Genomic DNA, 18,482 nt, shown 5'->3' on the forward strand with positions numbered 1-18,482 from the left:
TGATAAACCAAATCGGCACCAATAAATTTGATTTAGTTTTGAATACAAAATGTTGATAGCATCGAATTAAAATATATTATCTGTTTTAATACTTTACAGTGATCAAAAAGCAAACAGAGAATTACGTTGTTATAATAATATTAATAAGGGCTTATTAATCAAATTGACATATTCCTTCTTACTTTACGCTTAACATAAACTTCTTCTACCTATAAGCAAAGAAAACCTATGTTAAACAATACCACCAACAAAAAATAGTATAGATTCTAAGCTTTATATTTTCATTCTGTTTTATTCTGAAATACTATTTATCGCGATAATTAACAATTATTGCAATTTTATTCCATTTGAAAATCTCAAAGAAATAAAAGACCGATTAAAGTAAAGACGTAGGTGCGGATTTGCTAGAATTTTTACTCGAACCTACTCATCGTAATTTATTAATTCCTTTTCAAACGTATTTAACTAGTTCTCATAATGATACTCAGGAAGAAATAATTTAACATATAATATAAAATGAACATATTTTTAAGAAACTTGGCTTTAATGATACGTAAGTATAAAATGAAATTAGAAAATATTAAAATATTTTTTTATGGGCAGTGACTCCACTATATGGCGGATTGCGTAACATCCATATCGAGTCTTAAATAATAAGAGATCCTTTACCAGTCGAGACAATTATATTACTTAATTTAAACTATGGTCTAGTATTTAGCATCCCATCACACGAGACATGAGTTTCTGTTTTCACTTTCGCGGTGTTTTAAACCAGTAACTAATACCACTTCCTACTTGCTGTCGAGGCTCCTAGACTCGTGTCCAAAAACCGCTCCAGAGGAAAAATTTGCGAGTGGCAAGACGCAAGGCAAGTCGCGAACGAACTATGTACATACTCTTCGCATGGTTACATCGGGCCTCGTCTTGACTCCACGCGACAATATAAATGAGCCATCAGTCTATTTTAACTACAATGGTCTACACTAGTGGCGAAGCGGGAAATATTTCAAAAGATAACCTGAGGCAAAAGAAATGCCTTAGCTAACATATCGTGGCCAATTTAACCACAAACAAAAACTAAGACAAACGTAATTAAACCTAAAAGGGAAGCTGGTAGGAATCGAGTTGTATGAATGCTTCGCAACTGGTCTACACCAAACAATCATGTGTGTATACTTATCTAAATTGACAATGATAATATTGGAATATCAATTAAACTAGGCTCTGCTTAGCCTTTTCGTCAAAAAGATCCTTAATTTTTTTCCATAGCATCTATGCTTTTCACCAGATATTCGTGTATATACATATTTATCTAAATTGACAATGATAATATTGAAATATCAATTAAACTAGACTCTGCTTAGCCCTTTTGTCGAAAAGGTCCTTAATGTGTTCCATTGCATCTATGTCTTTTCACCAGATATTCGTGTATATACATATTAATCTAAATTGACAATGATAATATTGAAATATCAATTAAACTAGGCTCTGCTTAGCCTTATCGTCAAAAAGGTCCTTAATGTGTTCCATTGCATCTGTGTCTTTTCACCAGATATTCGTGTATATACATATTAATCTAAATTGATAATGATTATATTGGAATATCAATTAAACTAGGCTCTGCTTAGCCTTATCGTCAAAAAGGTCCTTAATGTGTTCCATTGCATCTATGTCTTTTCACCAGATATTCGTGTATATACATATTAATCTAAATTGACAATGATAATATTGAAATATCAATTAAACTCGGCTCTGCTTAGCCTTATCGTCAAAAAGGTCCTTAATGTGTTCCATTGCATCTATGTCTTTTCACCAGATATTCGTGTATATACATATTAATCTAAATTGATAATGATTATATTGGAATATCAATTAAACTAGGCTCTGCTTAGCCTTTTCGTCAAAAAGATCCTTAATGCGTTCCATTGCATCTATGTCTTTTCACCAGATATTCCTGTATATACATATTAATCTAAATTGACAATGGTAACATTGAAATATCAATTAAACTAGACTCTGCTTAGCCCTTTCGTCAAAAAGATCTTTAATGTTTTTCCATAGCATCTATGTTGATGGTATCGAGTATTGATTATGGCCACGTTCATCCCGATGAAGCTCGACCAATGCCTCCAGAACTGGCTATAATGTTCGTCAACAAGTCAGACGTACATTTAGAAATGGAAGAATGTATGAGAGACTACGTCCAATGTATGGGAACTAATGCATTTAGGTATTTAATGATATCGTTTTCTTTGTTTATAATTTAGAAACAGTTAAAGTTGATAAGGAAGTTAATTAAAATTTTAATTACATAAGGTTTTGGGTTCATCATTATTATTAAATAGTTTTTTTTAATTACAAGCAAAGTATATTAAGATTTAGTTACTAAAATTAAATGTACATTGCTAATTAAGCTTCTCATACGTATATAATAATTTCATCAAGGCACGTAAATGTAGGCCTAAAATAATTATCTCATGGAACTATATTTACAGAGATATACAAATCTGTGCAAGCAATAAATTTGGACAAATGCAAACGTTTCAAACAATGTGCGACATGTTTTATGAAAATTGTAAAGGCTCACGTAAGAATTTGTTCTTCTAATATCTTAAATGTCATTTTATATGTCTGCTCAATTCCTTGTAAGTTCTAGCTTTCATTTAATGATAGTTAATATAAATCTGCGTTGTTGTAAAAGCAGTTCAAAATAATTATCAGGCTTGTAAAGTACTTAATAAAGGAGAATGCCACGAATTAGCGCCTCCTTTGAGCGCTGCCTGCTCCTCTGTGGCATTAAGTGATGATTCCAGGAATTAGAGAGTCGAGTTGTACAATTAATTAGGCTATTAATATAATTACATGATACATATCGATCATAACAACCGGTGCTGCAGATCTTTGGTACAAACCTGTGTTAAGCAATCAATATCCTGTGACTGACAATAATGATGATAGTCTTAACCACATATAGATTTGGTAGTCCACTTCCACCATTCTCGCGATCCTGAGACATGATATGTTAAATCTCATTATGTCCAGTAGTTACATAAATTCATTTATGTGGTGCTATTACTATGTTCAGCACCACACAGTCTTTTGAATTCTAGTTGGCAGGTTATAATTTATACGATGTTTCAGCAACCTGGGGCTACTATCAAGATAATGAATGTTGAACCAAACCGATAAAATGTTTCGAGCGCAGTTATATCAAAACTAACTTTTTGTTAGTGATTTCACGCCACAGGGACTGTATTTTTGGACTATTTAAATTATTGTCATTAAAAATAATAAGATTATTAATAATTAACAATCATTTAGAAGCACTTAAAGACATGAGATAGTCTGAAAACAAAGGCTTATCTGTTGAGTAACAGTCTTCACCTACATTCAGACACTTATAGTAGCACACGATAGCAAGAAATAAATTCGTAATTTGTATACATAAATTGATTTATTGATAGCAAATTTCATAGCCTATAATTTTTTTTGATAGTTTTATATTTTAGATATTACCGCGATACCACTTAGAAATTGAGTTATACTCACAAGGCCTAATAAACCCTTTACACAAAAGCAAGATTCAACAACAATTGCGTCACCACGTTGATAAGTAATTTTTGATCAACCTCGGTGGAATTTCCAAAATCCTCGACATCAAAAGAATTGTAGTTATCCTACTGTCCTTAACTACATAAATATAGTGAAATGAGCCACAGTTATTATATAAATAAGTGAATAGCTTTTCCTCTGTGTGTTTATTTTTATCCCGCTAATTATAGAAACTTCCAGATGGTAAATGCTACACCTGCCGATAAACAATAAATAATAGAGGCACACAGATGCATAACTATTTATATATTGCTGCTGAGGTCTGTATTTTGAAACAATAAATTAATAATAAGGGTCACGTAACTCCTTGCCAACATTTAGTTCATCTTTGTGGATGTCAACAGATGACTTCCGTTACTGGTGGCCCTGATGGCTGTAACTACGACATTGTCCTACTGGACCACTCTTTAGTAACCCCAGTCCATCCCTGGCACTGGACTTTGTCAGACTGGCAAAACTATAGCAATTTAAACAGACGAAATGCATGTGCGACCTTTTATTTCGACACTAAATTTCATACATATTAAATCAGCTCTTTTTTCTGTTTTTTTAAACTAGTTACATTTTTTCGTAAAAGAATATCGCTTACCTCAATTAGCCTTCCAACCTCTATAAGACAAATGTAGTTTAAAATAAGTATGCATTAAATGTGTTTGACCGCAATTTTATCTTATAAGTATCCCTTGTGGCTATGTGCTGGATATATTGAAAGTTAAAAGTCGATAAGCTGACTAACTTTCGGGTTTATATTATTAGTGAAGTTGTTTACCGATTAGTTTATGGCAATGGACAACTAAAATAAAGTAGTGATCAAGTGATAAGTTTTGAACTAATAACTGATTGCTTCGTTAACTTCATCTTTATTATATTAACTGTCTACGATATCTATGTGGGTTTATTATCACATTTAATTTTAGTGGAATAAAATTACTATGTTAAGAATATCGTAAAAGTCAACAAATTTTCTACTCCAATTTTGTTTGTTAACACTGATATTAAATCGACTGTTAGCAGTTTAATGGATTTAAGCAACATTTTTTTGGAAAACTGAGGGTGGTACGTACTTATTTGGAATCACCACATTTTTCTCCGGTTTTTAAGAAGTCAAAGTTTTTCAAAAACTTAAGTCGCTTACTCCATTAGCCTGCCACCCGTCGATATAATCAATTTTTTATAATTGAAATCTCATTGTGCTTATAATGTTTAAAAAACATTTATTCTTTCTTAATATTCTATTCTTTCGTTTCTTAAATACGTACATTCAATACCGTGGATTTGTTTAACAAAATTTCTTCCTGAAGCATCTTCTAAGGAATATTTATTAATATTAACCACACCTGTCCCTCTTCACCATGCTCCATTCTGAAATGAAATATCGATATTTAATAAGCGGGTACGCTTATTTATAAATCTGCAAGTTTAAATAACCTGCTACGCAGACATTGTAAACTTGTTACCAAGAGTCGACAATTCAGGAACTTCGACAACTAGCTCCATGTGTCGTTATGCTAAAATAATTTCACAGCATCTGCGCGTTAAGTCGAAATTTATATCTGGATAGACTATCATTTTACAACGAATTAGTAATTATAAGACAGCGTGGCCGTTTACTTACAAGCAATGGCAGCCTAAGCCTGCAAAGACCGCTCGGGGCCGGGGCAAAAAAACATCGCTGATTTTAATACTTTCGTAGGTGGCTAGACTGATTTGTCTTCGCGAGGCTCCAGTTAGATCGCTCGGGGCCGGAGAAAAAAAAAGCATCCTTGCCTTTAACACTTTCATGGGTGGCTAGACTGTCTTTGCTGGTTGAAGGGGTAGAGAGCTAAAACAAGGTTCTCAGCTAAGGCCATGCAAGGCTCCGGACGGTTGCCCAGTTCACCACCAGTTAAGACCACCTATCCCTACAAGATAGATAGATGAGGTGTAAAGGTTGCAGGAACTCGCTGGATTCAGGTCGCTTTCAACATTTTGGTCTAGAGGTCTATGTTCAGCAGTAAACTTCCAAACGCTAAAGAAGAAGACACAGCTACTACACCGTTTGAGCCTAACCTGACTTAACCTATTCATGTTGGTAGACAAAAATCTTCAAGCGCTTCCGTGTACCATAAATAGTAGACTGATATTAAGAATAAGCCAATGAAACGCTAACTGACTACGGTAACAATATGCCTTGTTAATTAAACTCAGTGAAACACACAGTATTCTAAATGTGTTTTAGGCAATGCAAACAATACGAATGCACCAAATATCGAATTAAGCTGAAAATCCAAACTTCATTGGACATGTTAATTTCGTTGTGAAATTATATTGCGCTAGTTTAACAAACAACTAAGCTACTTACGTCGCCAACTGTTGCAATTCTCGTATTCCATTTCGCAGTAATTGTTGAAGGTCTTGTATTTGCCGTCGTAATGACGCGCACAGATCAAATTCTGCCTTTAAATTATTTAATCCGTGTAATTAATGTGTCAAGAAGATACATTTTTAATTTATTTACATAACATTTTCGAATAGCAAAATTTTAAATGCTAGTGAATGATAGAGTCTGTAAACGTTCTTTTGCGGGGTTTGAGAAATATCCTCAAATTATAGTAAATATAATAAAAATTGTTTTGATTTTGTCATCGTATTTTTACTTAAAATCAACCTGTTTTGTGATATGGATAACTGTCAATATCAAAATTTTAAAATGTTCACATTAGAAGACTTTTCAGTAGAATCATACTTCTTGTAGTCACAGTTCCATTGTTAACTCGGTTAAGAATATGTTAACTTACTTAAGTTTGTAACTAGAATTTCGTAACAACCTGGTGATAGAACTTGACAAATTGTAAGCTCATAACAGGGACTGATTTATTATTTACACTTTTTATTATTTTATTTGAAATAAAATAACTGTACAATAAGTCGTATAAATCTAATACACTTAATAATTAAATACTAATTAAAGCACACCTTTATCCCCATATCAAATGTTTAAGCACAATCATTCACAAATCCACTTTTATATTTAAATTTTTTAATCTACTTAAGTATATTTTAAGTGATTCATTATAGAGACAAATAATTATGAATAATTTTTTAAATTATATATACGAGTATTTTTCTTTTAAACACTATATATATTATCTTGCTATATACCAAAATATGTGTTTCAACACTTACTTATATGAGCCGGGACAGTCTTTGATAAAAACAGCACAACCCCTGTCAATAAGGTCCGCTTTCCTGAACACAGATCTCTTCGGATAAAAGCGAACTTTCCACGGCTTCGTGTGTGACTTGTTCACGTAATGAGCCGTAATTGTAACTGAAGAAGGTAAAACTTTGTTTATTACTGATCATTCTATCCAAGAAGATAATAATTATACATAAACTCATGCCTCTTATCCCAAAAGGGATAGATCTAGATAGAGGCGAAACTAATGCCATGTGAAATCGGTACCATGAACGGGCAAGGGCGGAACCTACTACCACATTGAGCATAAATTCAAGGTCCAGACTGATTGACCAGAAATACCTAGTATCATTTTATTCGATCCGGAGATTGAAACTAAAACTTCATGCTTTACACACTTGGCAAGTCTCGACAATTTGTATCCACATACACAAACATGAATGAGGTGTTTGGCTTGGCTTGCGTGAGCTTGTCGCCGGGCTAGTGTCGGGTTTTGAACACAGATCAAAAGAAACTTGCGGCAAGCATTTGCCAGATATTTACGCGTTGGTGCGTGTTTATTGTTCAAATGCAATAACAGACACAACTGCAACGTCCACGTCTGCCATGCTTGTCTGAACAGTTTGCCTGTCCGGAACACACTAACACACTCGCAAGCGTGTAAATGGCATCCAAGCGTTTGTAAAGGCGTTTGCTTGTGGATGTTTGCCAAGCCTCAGCACGCGTGAAAACGTAGCATCAGTAGAACACTCGTAGGAAGATACAATAGCCCTTCAAATACCTAATAATTATGTATTGCCGGGACATTATAACTGATAATAATTAATTTATATTATAATTGTATGTGTTTAAAGAACCGTTCGAATTTAGTACACATTGACAAACGTGCATTTCAGCATAATAATTTATAAATCTATACTAAATTTATACTTAATAACATTGTTAGAAAAAAACGTTCATGTTAACTAATATTAAATAAAAGACCAGTAAATGCAAACACGGTACTCACGTATAAAAAGTGAAACAAGAAGAGCGCGTAACACAAAACACATATCTCGCGGAAACACGGTTGCCTTCGAAACGAGATTATATATTGCAAGAATTTCAATTATCATAAACCTTCAGTTGTTTGCTTATACATGTGTTTTGGTTTGTGAAGTAACGTAAAGTTTTATGGCGAATCTGCTACGCGTCGTTTCCATCGATTTGCTGTTAGGGTCGGATTTTATTAGAAAATACTCATTTCGTTGTAAGATAATAAATCTTTATGCAACAGGAGTATTTGTAAGTCTTTTTCATTATTAAGGATCTTGGTGTATTTTTTATCTACCTATATAAGTTTACTTACGATCAACACTATGCGCTCCAAAGTTCGAAATATGATAATTACTACATAGTATAAAACAAAGTCGCTTTCTCTATCCCTATGTCCCTTCGTATGCTTAAATCTTTAAAACTACGCAACGGATTTTGATGCGGTTTTTTTTTTTAGATAGAGTGATTCAAGAGGAAGGTTTATATGTATAATAACATCCATTAAATAGTGGAGAAATACTGTTATTTTGTTATGTTATACCCGTGTGAAGCCAGAGCGGGCCGCTATGTTTTTATATACAACGTTCACAGTTTTACTGTAGTATATTTAGTATCAGCATTGCGCCCGTGCGAAGCCGGGGCGGGTCGCTAGTTAAGAGTAAAAGAGAGTGTTTGAAATTGTCATTTACCTTCAGCAAGATTATATAATCACGACACCCATGATTCATTAATGTCAACAATGTCACACTCCAATCCGCCACTGTTGACTGTTGTAAACCAGTTCTAGGTTTTCATTTTTACATTGAATCAACACTCCGTAATGTAACGGAATCCTTGAAAACCCAACTAATTTTAAAACCTTTACAAAATGATTTCATTAAATAATACTTAAAAAAATCTTGTTAAAATTGCCAGCACGTATATAATGAGGTACAGATCGTTCTAACCAATGTGACGGGCATTGTGTTGACCCAAATATGTACTAGAGACGAGCTAAATATTTCGTTGGAAATAGAAATACTTATCTCTGTATTTTGTAGGTCAAAGTAACATAGGATTTCCAAGAAACAAGTAATACATTGTCCTGTTATTCAATTTATCTTATTTTTCTTATTAGTTTATAAGTAACAATGTTCTTAACTAGGAACTATATTATAATGGTTATAAAGACTGCTAAACTATGAATGGAACACAATTAATAATGTTACATATGTTCATACATAGTTACTATCCATAATAACTATTGGAGTTTGCAAGGGGAATTTTGAATAAACATTAGTAAGACCACATTTCCCCACTTATCTAGCTTCTCCCAATTTTTTTTTAAAATTATATTTTGTCAAAGTTACAACCTATATTTTTGTATTATTAAATTTATAAATAATTTAATTTAAAAATATTTTAATTTCGTTGTTATTTCCAGATAATTATTGCTGTTTTAATGACAGCATGTTCAGAATTAATATTTCCAAAAATAGAATACGAACACTTCCCCTGGGTGACTGTGTCTCCATACATAAATGGTACAAGATATAGGGTTCCTGAGGCTTATAAAACGCCGGACTTTCGACTCCCGGAGCCCCCGTTTATGGCATACACAGGTCCGAAGGGATACTTAAGAAACAGGAAAGCAAAGAAGGTTCTTTTAGTATTTGTTTTATAATCAATTATGAATAATAATATTATATTATAAAAAGAATATATTATTTTACTTCCCACAAGCATTTCCACAAACTTTCTTATTTATAATATTATGAGTAAAAATTATAATTATTGTAGAACTAGCTTTTGCTCGCGGCTTCGCTAGTTTGAAAAGATTTTTTCGAGATAAAATGGAGCCTATATTTTAAGTTAGACCTCTAGCAATAGGTCAGTGAAAACTCCAAGTCTATGCAGTAGTTTTGTATGATTCGTTTCATTAACAAATTAATAACAAACAATTATTAATTGACTAGCTTCCGCCCGCCGCTTCGCCCGCGTGGATTTCGGGTTTCAAAAATGGAGAAGGTGCTCAATTTGTCGGGATGTTTTTTTAATTTATGGTGGTATGCAGGTGGTCCGATTGTCCGGTCAGGGTCTGATGATGGGATCCTGGTGAAATCGAAGGAACTTTTAACCATTAAGGTTGCACACGAAATGACGGAAGCTTAAAAAATGGAGTAACTTCTCCCGTTTTTCCCAACATTTTCCATCACTGCTATGCTCCTATTAATTGTAGCGTGATGAAAAGTATACTATAACCAGCTCAGGAGTATGAAAAATAATTGTACCAAGTTAAGTTAAAATCCGTCGAGTAGTTTTTGTTTCTATAACGGTTATACAGACAGACAGACAAAAATTTACTAATTGCATTTTTAGCATCAGTATCGATCCCTAATCACCCCCAGTTATTTTGGAAATATATTTCATGTACAGAATTGACCTCTCTACAGATTTATTATAAGTATAGATATGCAAAAGTAGCTCAAAAATTGTCCATAACGAAAACATGCATTTTAAAGTAAAACAAAAGAAATAATATCGTGAAGCCAACCAAATAACTAATGATATATTAAATTTTGTGACTGTTCAATTTAGTCGGGTCCGCGATATCACTTTTGTTGAGTTTCAGAACGCGACATTACATTATTATATTCTGTGCTCCAACGCACACTGCTTTGATGTTAGGAACACACCTACATTGCTTAGACAACAGTGAACTTTATACAATAGCAATAAAGCTCAAATTGACTCTACGTATTAGTTAGAAAACGTTTGTATGGGAAATAGAAAAATGCTGTTTTGAGGATTTTCCCGGCAATTATTCGAATTTTTCTCACCTTTTAAATCTTCCCTAGACCTCCACGAATAATTCAAGACCAAGATAAGATAAATCCGTTCAGCCGTTCTCGAGTTTTAGCGAGACTAACGAACAGCAATTGATTTTTATATATATAGATTACATACAGACAAAAGAATTAAAAATCTGTTATAATAGTTTTTCTTCAATATCTATAATGAACAGACATCGGGGCCTGTTACGATTTTATTACATGTAATGATAATATTCCTCACCGCTTCTTAATAGCAACACAGTAAGCTCAAATATTTGCTATATTTCATAATTTTTTTTTTTTTTTTGTTTTACCCTTTAGAAGGTAAAGTATTTTTTAAAGATAATTTTTCACAATACGTTTCGGAGTAAAGGTCTTAAACGTATATTTATAACACTCAAATCAAAATATAGCAATATATTTATTGATGTTTTTATATATAGGAATGAGAAATGCAATGTAAAGAACATATAAACGTATGGCACATATAATTTATAATAATATAAATCTATTCATTTATGTTAACATAAATTATACTTCACTTCACTATTGTGAAGCCTCCATTGATTATTATCCACTAGCGATGGCGGCCGCCTGTCCGACGGTCGCGACTGCAGGCGCGGCGCTGATGATGGCGTCGCGGACTCGCTGACCAGCTCTCTCCTGGAAACACAAGCAAATTTGAATTAATTATCTATTATATATAAAGCTGAAGACTTTGTTTAAACGCACTGATCTCAGAAACTATTAAACCGATTTTGTTTTTTTTTTCAATTATAGAAAGCTACATTACATCGTAATGGACTAAGACCTAAACCCTCTCAGTAGTAAAGAAGGCCCGTGCCAGCAGTGGGACAGTATATAATATAAGGCTGATATTAATATTTTTATTATATTACGCGTGAGTGTCACTTTTGCCAAGGCCACTTTAATCTCTGTAAAATATTTATCCCTGAAAAACGCGATAATGTTTGGCACGCGTATGGCGCCGCATCCAAAAGCCAGTAACTTATATAATAGCAAAAATGTTTGCATCAAGTTCTTGTTTGAAGACCCGGACACAACTCAAGGCATAATTAATTAGGTAGCTATTACGTTAGCAAAATTATTTAAATATAACAAAATACTAAAAATATCAATAATATCTACATTTTAAATTTACCACAAGTTTCGATTACCAATCGGGCAGCCCCGGATCTAAGGGGAGCTAGCCGGGGCCCATGCCCCGGGCGGCAAATTCAGAGGGCGACAAATTCAAACTTGGCAGACGAATACCATTAATGCAACTTTGACTACTGAGGTATACGCTACATTCAATACTAAAATTATTTCCCGCGGGACGCAAAATGATGATGACGATGACAAAGGTAAAAATATAGGTAGGTGGGTGCGGCATTTTCTAGATTTTGCCCCGCCTCGAAAAAATTCAAGATTCGGGCTGCAATCGGGTAATAGTTTTCGAGGATATTATAACCCCATTTGCCCGGAAGAGAGAACGGAAGTAAAAATTACATCGAACCGTTTAGAAAATAAAGTGTGTAATTCTACTTTAGTATCAAATAAAGGCAAAAAGTTATTGATTATTAAATATTGCTGACCAGTTCCTTAAAGGGATTCCAGGGCGCAGCTGAAGTCGCGGCGAATGCGCTGAGGCAAGCTAACACGAAGAACAAAGCGCGAGAGAAGTTCATTTTGAATGTTACTAACAGTGGCGACTGCACAAAGAAATGCTTGAGTATAATTAACTGTTTGAATATTTATGCTTGCTCTTATTTATACTTGAGCATCAATATAGCTACAAAACGATATAATTATTTTAAATATTAAGTAGGTAAAAAAAAATATTTCACTCATTGTAAAATGGTCTTTAATACTATTGTATAAGAACTATTCAAATTACAAAAGTAACAGTACTTAAACGGATCCGTATGGTAAATACAGACGGTTCTTCCCAAAACCCCAACTCCCTAGTAAATTATCAAGTGAACTAACACTTATCCAGTTTTACTGATACTGAAAGGTCAAACTGATACTGAAAAGTTAATGCAATTTCCATCGACCTCTTGGTAGAAAATAAATAGGTAAAAAATAAGGTTTATGATTTAAAAAAAGTGTCCTGTTGGCAATTTTAAATAATGTTAAGATTGTTCTACTATACTCATGCAGATTCATTATATTGTGTTACTAAATGATACCTTATACTCGTCTTCACCTCTAGCGATCGTGCCAAAAATAATCCATGAGTAACGAATGTTTCCCCAAACATCCCTGCAACTCAGATTTTTGATAATTTTGTATTTTAGTACAAATATGGTATATACTTGAGTATATTTTTAACCGAAAGTGTGATTTTGATACTGCGACTAATTCTCTTAGAATAGTAGTAGTGGCACTAGGCCATGTAAAATTAAATTGTCTTTTTATTGATATTTATTATGTTGGAAACTTACTCATTATTTTACATCTAGGACCATCCAAGTGGCGGTGAGTTACTTACTGTAAAGTGTCATTTTTAGAAGATAAATATGGTTTCATTTAGTAACACAATGTCTAAATTACTATATTTAGCTTAGTCTTACTACCATTATCAGAACCTTCATGGCGAAAATTGTTTATATTTAATTTTGTATTCAGGCACCGAAAAGAGACATCACTGGATGGATGGAGACTGTTGGATAGTAAGTGAAGTTGGAGCCCAAATAGATGACGTCCAGAGTACAAATATACGTTATGATTATCCTATGTTAGTCGACATAGGTACGCCTGTATATGTACGCCTATACGATACATATGTTCACCTCTATAATAGTTTACTATGACCCTGGCGGGGTATTAGTAATGCGCATTACTGTTATTATGGTTTAATTATAATGTGAATTCTCGGGACTTTATACCTAGCAATAGTATGCTAATGCTCATAACTAAATGTGGCACGTCTATTAAAATTATATGAATCTTAACATGGGAAATAAAACATACAATTATTATGTTATTATTTAAATTCGCGCAGTCTATCTCACTCCTTTACTGGTGGTAGAATATATTGTATATCCGCCCGGATCACGACCACCATACACAAGGTGTTATAACCCGCCATAGTGGACAACGTAATTGTGTCGCGTTCCGGGATCAGTTTGTGTATATCCGGTTTCAACAGGTCGACATAATTGTATCGACTACCGAGCAGTAATCATCTCTAGTCAGTCAATATTCTATTGGACTCCACTCCGCTTACCATCAGGTGCAGTGCACATTACCGTGTCCCCGTTTATGCGAAGCGTTCACGTGCGAACTTTAAAGTAATACATTAATTCATATTTTATTTTAATGCATTACTACTTGGACAATTGATGACAAAAAATAAAGCCCGGAGTTTCTTTCTGCCTTTCTTCTTCGGGTAGTCATCGCTTAGGTAGTTAGTGAAAGGCTGGTAGGTTAGCTAGGTTAGGGCTTTTAATGTCCTCACCGGTGAGGATCGCGACGCGTTTCTCCCTTATTGCTTATTCAAAAATACATATATACATCATTTTATTTCTTCTTCCCTGCTAGCCCGAGCTGGCTTCTTTGTTTACTAGGTATATTTTTCATTTATTTTATTTTCAATATAAATTGTCTTTATTTATATAAGCTAATCTAATTAAGTAATAATTAAATGTTCTCATGTACCTTGACTTATCATAAGTGCAACCATGTTCGCCTACGTGATGAATAAAGCATTTTTATTTTTATTTTTTTACTACATTTAATTAGAAATGCCAAGTGAGATCAGTAAAGTAAAATGATTGTTAATGGTAATGAATCCAATACAAGGCGGCGATAGCTTATGAGGAAGTAGAACGAGCTGTCGAGACAAAATTTCCGCAGATTAAAAACTTAAGGACAATACATCTCTGCCATTTCTACTAAAGTTATGTGTGTATTTTTTGGGAATTATCGTTTACTTTGATGATGCGGCAAAACATTGTGAGGAAATATGCTCTCTATAAGAATTTTGAAGGTACTATGTGAAGTTTGTCAATCCACACTAGATCAGCGTAGTGAACTAAAACCTATCCACTCTATGTAGTAGAAAAGGCCCGTGTCCAGTAGTGGGGCAGTATGTAATAAATACAAGGCTGATATTTTAATCCTACAGGATATGATTTATGACTATTTATGATATAGACATAGCTCTCTAAAGTCTTTGTTATTAACTTACATCGCAATGCCTCCATTAAATATATTCACAAGAATATATTATTTTTTTTATCTGTATTAAGAATATAGAATATAGAAATCTCTGCACAACATAAAGCTTAGATTACATACAGCTTACTTTTAGAAGCTATCTATTCGAAATTTACCAATCCTAATTAGTATTGTGCGGCGGTTGAGAGCCTGCCCGCAGATAGAAGGGAGACAATTGAAAACTCAGGGTAATTACGTGGTACGAGCTTTATTTTTTACACTTCCGCGTTACACTCGGTACTGGTTGCTGGTGTTATGCAACACGAGTCACTGGCCTCGGGAACTCCGATCCAGGCGAACGGCACGTAGATGTTGCACGTGGCTGGCTCCGGCGGCAGCTCGCCGGGCAGTTGGAAGGCCACGTGGGTGAGCAGGGTGTGCAGTCGGTCGGGGTCAGCACACCCGACGATGGTGGTGCGCAGCTGGACGTGGTCGGGAGGCAGTTCTCCCGTCCGTCTGCTGTCCGTGATAGTGCACCGTGCAAGCACACCGTAGAAAGCACGCCGTGGAAGGAAAACCTGGAATCAGATTCCACCAGGTCGGAATGCAAGCTAGGCTTACATTCCGCGCCAGCGACTCGTGACAGCTCACAAGCCCTGATGCCCAGAATACATAGTTAGCGGTTAGTAAATTGGCACACTCACCCTAGCGGGAACAACGACGTGTGTGAATATGTAGTACCACGGCCAAGGATAATGGCTCAAAAAGGCGGCGGGTCGCGTTGCACGCCTATTTATGCAGGCGCCATTCGGACGTACGTCAGTGCAATGACAATTCATTGCAATGATGATGCTCATTGGTAGTTCTAATTGCGAGGGCGTTAATCATTCACATTATAACCACAGACTATTTAGAAGACATTAGTAACGTTAACGGAGTATATATGTGAGTATAATTGGTAACGTTACAATTGGTCAAAAAATTTAATTTATCTGCCGGGCATTCAGTATACTGTTAAGGATAACAGTGCGAAATATTAATAAACATAAATAAATGTTATTGACGTTTATTATAGCAAGAATAACGATGATACATATATGAAAGTTATATAATTAATAAACATGTTCATAGATGATGGAGCAACCGTTGTTCATCCGCCCCTGGCGATGGCGGCCGCCTGTCCGACGGTCGCGACTGCAGGCGCGGCGCTGATGATGGCGTCGCGGACTCGCTGACCAGCTCACTCCTGGAAACACACAATCAAATTATTAATTATTCAATGATAGATCCTACTAATTAGGAGGGACATACTTTTTCAATTAAGATTTTGGTTAAGGAAGCTTTGACTGGATGAATTGGCGGCTAGTAGTTTTTGATTTATCAATAATTATATATGTGTATATAGATAGATATATAAAATACTAATATTATCATAATTTTTAAACGCGGAAAGCAATTAGTCAGCAAGGCAAAAGACAAAATTTGATTTTAATATATTTCTATCTAAGTAAATGCATTTTCCACAATAATGGAAAGGAGGAGAAACTAAGAAAGAGGAATATTTATTGGAATTAATTTATTTCGTAAATGCATTGTCGATCATAAAGGAAAGGAGCAGTAACTAGGAAAGAGGAATATTTTTCGGAAATAATTAATTATAATTTTTTTTTATTAAATACTACTCACCAACTCCTTGAAGGGATTCCAGGGTGCAGCTGAAGCCATGGCGAATGCGCTGAGGCAAGCGAACACGAAGAACAAAGCGCGAAAGAAGTTCATTTTGAGTGTTACTAACAGTGGCGACTGCACAGAGAAATGCTTGGGTATGATTGATGGTACAAAGAAAACTCCTATTTATACAACTTGTGATCAAATGTAGGTACTTAACGATCATACTATTGTTTACATTTACTAAATGAAGAAATATTAAGTTTGTTGCAATATGTTCCCTATTACCATTCATTACGGACTATGCACGCGGTTCAAATAATGCATTAAATTGTTCATGAAAGATACGTAAGGTTCTTTCCGTAATCCCATGTGCTTGATAAACTTCATCTCTTGAACCTACCAACAATATATCTTTTATTAATAGAATATAAAAGTTACACTTTACAATAAGTATCCTGCACGTAATATTACAATTCTTTTATCGTTCTTTTTATGATATTACCATTTTTGACCAAGTTCCTTTATAAGCCTACAATTGACAATACTCTGCTACGAGTCCAACAATATCTTGGACAAATTTGGCGAAAGAGAGACTGTGGTCGATTGTTCACCACGACAATTTGTATGCCCCGTAAATATTTATTTGTAATCTAAATGTTGACTAGTCGAAAATTATAAGAAATATATAGCCAGCCGAGACACTGACAGTTGATTCAGTAACTTCAAAGTTTGGCCCTATTCTGCCGCTAAGCAGCAATATCAAAATGCTTTTGAGTTCCTCAAAGAAAGCCGAGGGTGATGTAGCCAATGTTTGTTTCCTAGATACTATGTTATTCAACCTCCAAATATGTATCAAACTGTTTTTTTATTATACTTTAACGGAGTCTTGAATTGTGCCCTGTAGATGGCAATAGACTCGCCGCCTATTCCATAGTATTTACCATAGCTGGCAAAATGGGTGTGTTAACCTGGTAGCTACAAAACCCTTGGCTTCCTTTGAAGAACTCAAAAGCATTTTGATATTGCTGCTTGACTGGAGAATAGGGCCAAAATCTGAAGTTACTGAGTCAACTATCAGTGTCTCTGTTGATTATATATTTCTTATGATTTTCAACTATACAAAATCTAGATTTCAAATAAATATTCATGGGGTATAGATATTAAAATATAAGTGTATTGACCTGCGCCTGTCTGCCTACCACTGGAAAGGGAAAAATGCGTGATATTATAAATATGTACGTATCGGCAAAGTGATTTTACTGCATCTGATAACAATTGGATTAGGGTCCAAATATCAACAGCAGGAGATAAATATCACTCGCTTGAGGATATTTGGCCAGCCTAGTCGAAACCGAACATATAAAATGTGATCTCGGAATGAAAAAACTGGACGGAGCATAGTGTTGAATGGGTACATTTATATTTGTTTAGGGTAACATTTGTTTATATGTAATTTAATTTGTTTTTGTGGCAACACGCCTCCACTTCCTTCTTCCTGTCACGGGCTGCCGGCGAGCAGCCACAATAATGTAGTTCTTTAAGTTTATGTTTAAGATATCAAATTAAATAACAGTGATCCGTCATAGTGGTTTTATTAACATGGTAGCAGAGCGTGGTTGCCTGCAAATACAAAGAAGAAAAGAAGATATTTTCGCAAATAAAGTGGAAACGTGCTATATATACAATAAGCAAAAATGGCGTTTACTAAATGCAATGACGCAGTTATTCCAATATTCGACGGATCGGATTATAGTAGCTGGAAAATACGTATACTTAAGTTTTTGGAGTTTAAGAAATGTAAAGAAGCTGCCATACGAATCAAAAATGATTCGGATGATGTTGCAAAGTGGGAAGAGATGGATATCCAGGCAACGAACTACATTTATAGTGCAATAAGCAACAAGCAACTCGAATATATATGCGACTTAGATTCCGCATGCAAAATATTGGCAAAATTTGATGAAATGTACCTGCAGAAATCATCGGCACTACAGATTATATGTCGC

The 18,482-nt window shown here is 34.6% G+C and overlaps 3 protein-coding genes and 1 long non-coding RNA gene across 4 annotated transcripts; 2 read left to right on the forward strand and 2 right to left on the reverse strand.

The window, feature by feature from the left end:
• Nucleotides 1-277: 277 nt before the first annotated feature.
• Nucleotides 278-4,412, forward strand: LOC115454514. Its single transcript, XM_037440193.1, has 4 exons — nt 278-553; nt 2,062-2,230; nt 2,496-2,587; nt 3,142-4,412. The coding sequence occupies exons 1-4, from the start codon at nt 517-519 to the stop codon at nt 3,174-3,176; spliced, it is 333 nt and encodes a 110-aa protein (XP_037296090.1). The 5' UTR covers nt 278-516; the 3' UTR covers nt 3,177-4,412.
• Nucleotides 4,413-4,801: 389 nt separating this feature from the next.
• On the reverse strand, nt 4,802-8,069 carry LOC119189721. The gene is made up of 4 exons (XM_037440194.1): nt 7,800-8,069; nt 6,778-6,922; nt 5,954-6,048; nt 4,802-4,974 (listed from the first exon to the last, which is right to left on the reverse strand). The coding sequence occupies exons 1-4, from the start codon at nt 7,903-7,905 to the stop codon at nt 4,940-4,942; spliced, it is 381 nt and encodes a 126-aa protein (XP_037296091.1). The 5' UTR covers nt 7,906-8,069; the 3' UTR covers nt 4,802-4,939.
• Nucleotides 7,990-9,521, forward strand: LOC119189722. The gene is made up of 2 exons (XR_005112569.1): nt 7,990-8,074; nt 9,249-9,521. It is a non-coding gene; the product is annotated as an uncharacterized LOC119189722 (long non-coding RNA).
• A 5,542-nt stretch (nt 9,522-15,063) lies between these two features.
• LOC115453670 lies at nt 15,064-16,644 on the reverse strand. The gene is made up of 3 exons (XM_030182382.2): nt 16,492-16,644; nt 15,510-16,051; nt 15,064-15,383 (listed from the first exon to the last, which is right to left on the reverse strand). The coding sequence occupies exons 2-3, from the start codon at nt 15,660-15,662 to the stop codon at nt 15,081-15,083; spliced, it is 456 nt and encodes a 151-aa protein (XP_030038242.2). The 5' UTR covers nt 15,663-16,051; nt 16,492-16,644; the 3' UTR covers nt 15,064-15,080.
• Between the last annotated feature and the right edge of the window lie 1,838 nt (nt 16,645-18,482).

This window comes from Manduca sexta, chromosome 18, assembly GCF_014839805.1.
Source record: "Manduca sexta isolate Smith_Timp_Sample1 chromosome 18, JHU_Msex_v1.0, whole genome shotgun sequence".
NCBI classification, from domain to species: Eukaryota; Metazoa; Arthropoda; class Insecta; order Lepidoptera; family Sphingidae; genus Manduca; species Manduca sexta.

Bases quoted from the DNA above. Each gene is read 5' to 3' on its own strand.
- LOC115453670 (XM_030182382.2), bottom strand. From the start codon at position 15,662: ATGAGCATCATCATTGCAATGAATTGTCATTGCACTGACGTACGTCCG. The intron at 15,384-15,509 runs GTGAGTGTGCCA...ATCTGATTCCAG, and splicing joins ACGTCGTTGTTCCCGCTAGG to GTTTTCCTTCCACGGCGTGC.
- LOC115454514 (XM_037440193.1), top strand. From the start codon at position 517: ATGAACATATTTTTAAGAAACTTGGCTTTAATGATAC. The intron at 554-2,061 runs GTAAGTATAAAA...GTTTTTCCATAG, and splicing joins AAACTTGGCTTTAATGATAC to CATCTATGTTGATGGTATCG. The intron at 2,588-3,141 runs GTAAGAATTTGT...ACGATGTTTCAG, and splicing joins TGAAAATTGTAAAGGCTCAC to CAACCTGGGGCTACTATCAA.
- LOC119189721 (XM_037440194.1), bottom strand. From the start codon at position 7,905: ATGATAATTGAAATTCTTGCAATATATAATCTCGTTTCGAAGGCAACC. The intron at 6,923-7,799 runs GTGAGTACCGTG...TACCTTCTTCAG, and splicing joins TCTTGTTTCACTTTTTATAC to TTACAATTACGGCTCATTAC. The intron at 6,049-6,777 runs GTAAGTGTTGAA...AATAATTTAAAG, and splicing joins GACTGTCCCGGCTCATATAA to GCAGAATTTGATCTGTGCGC.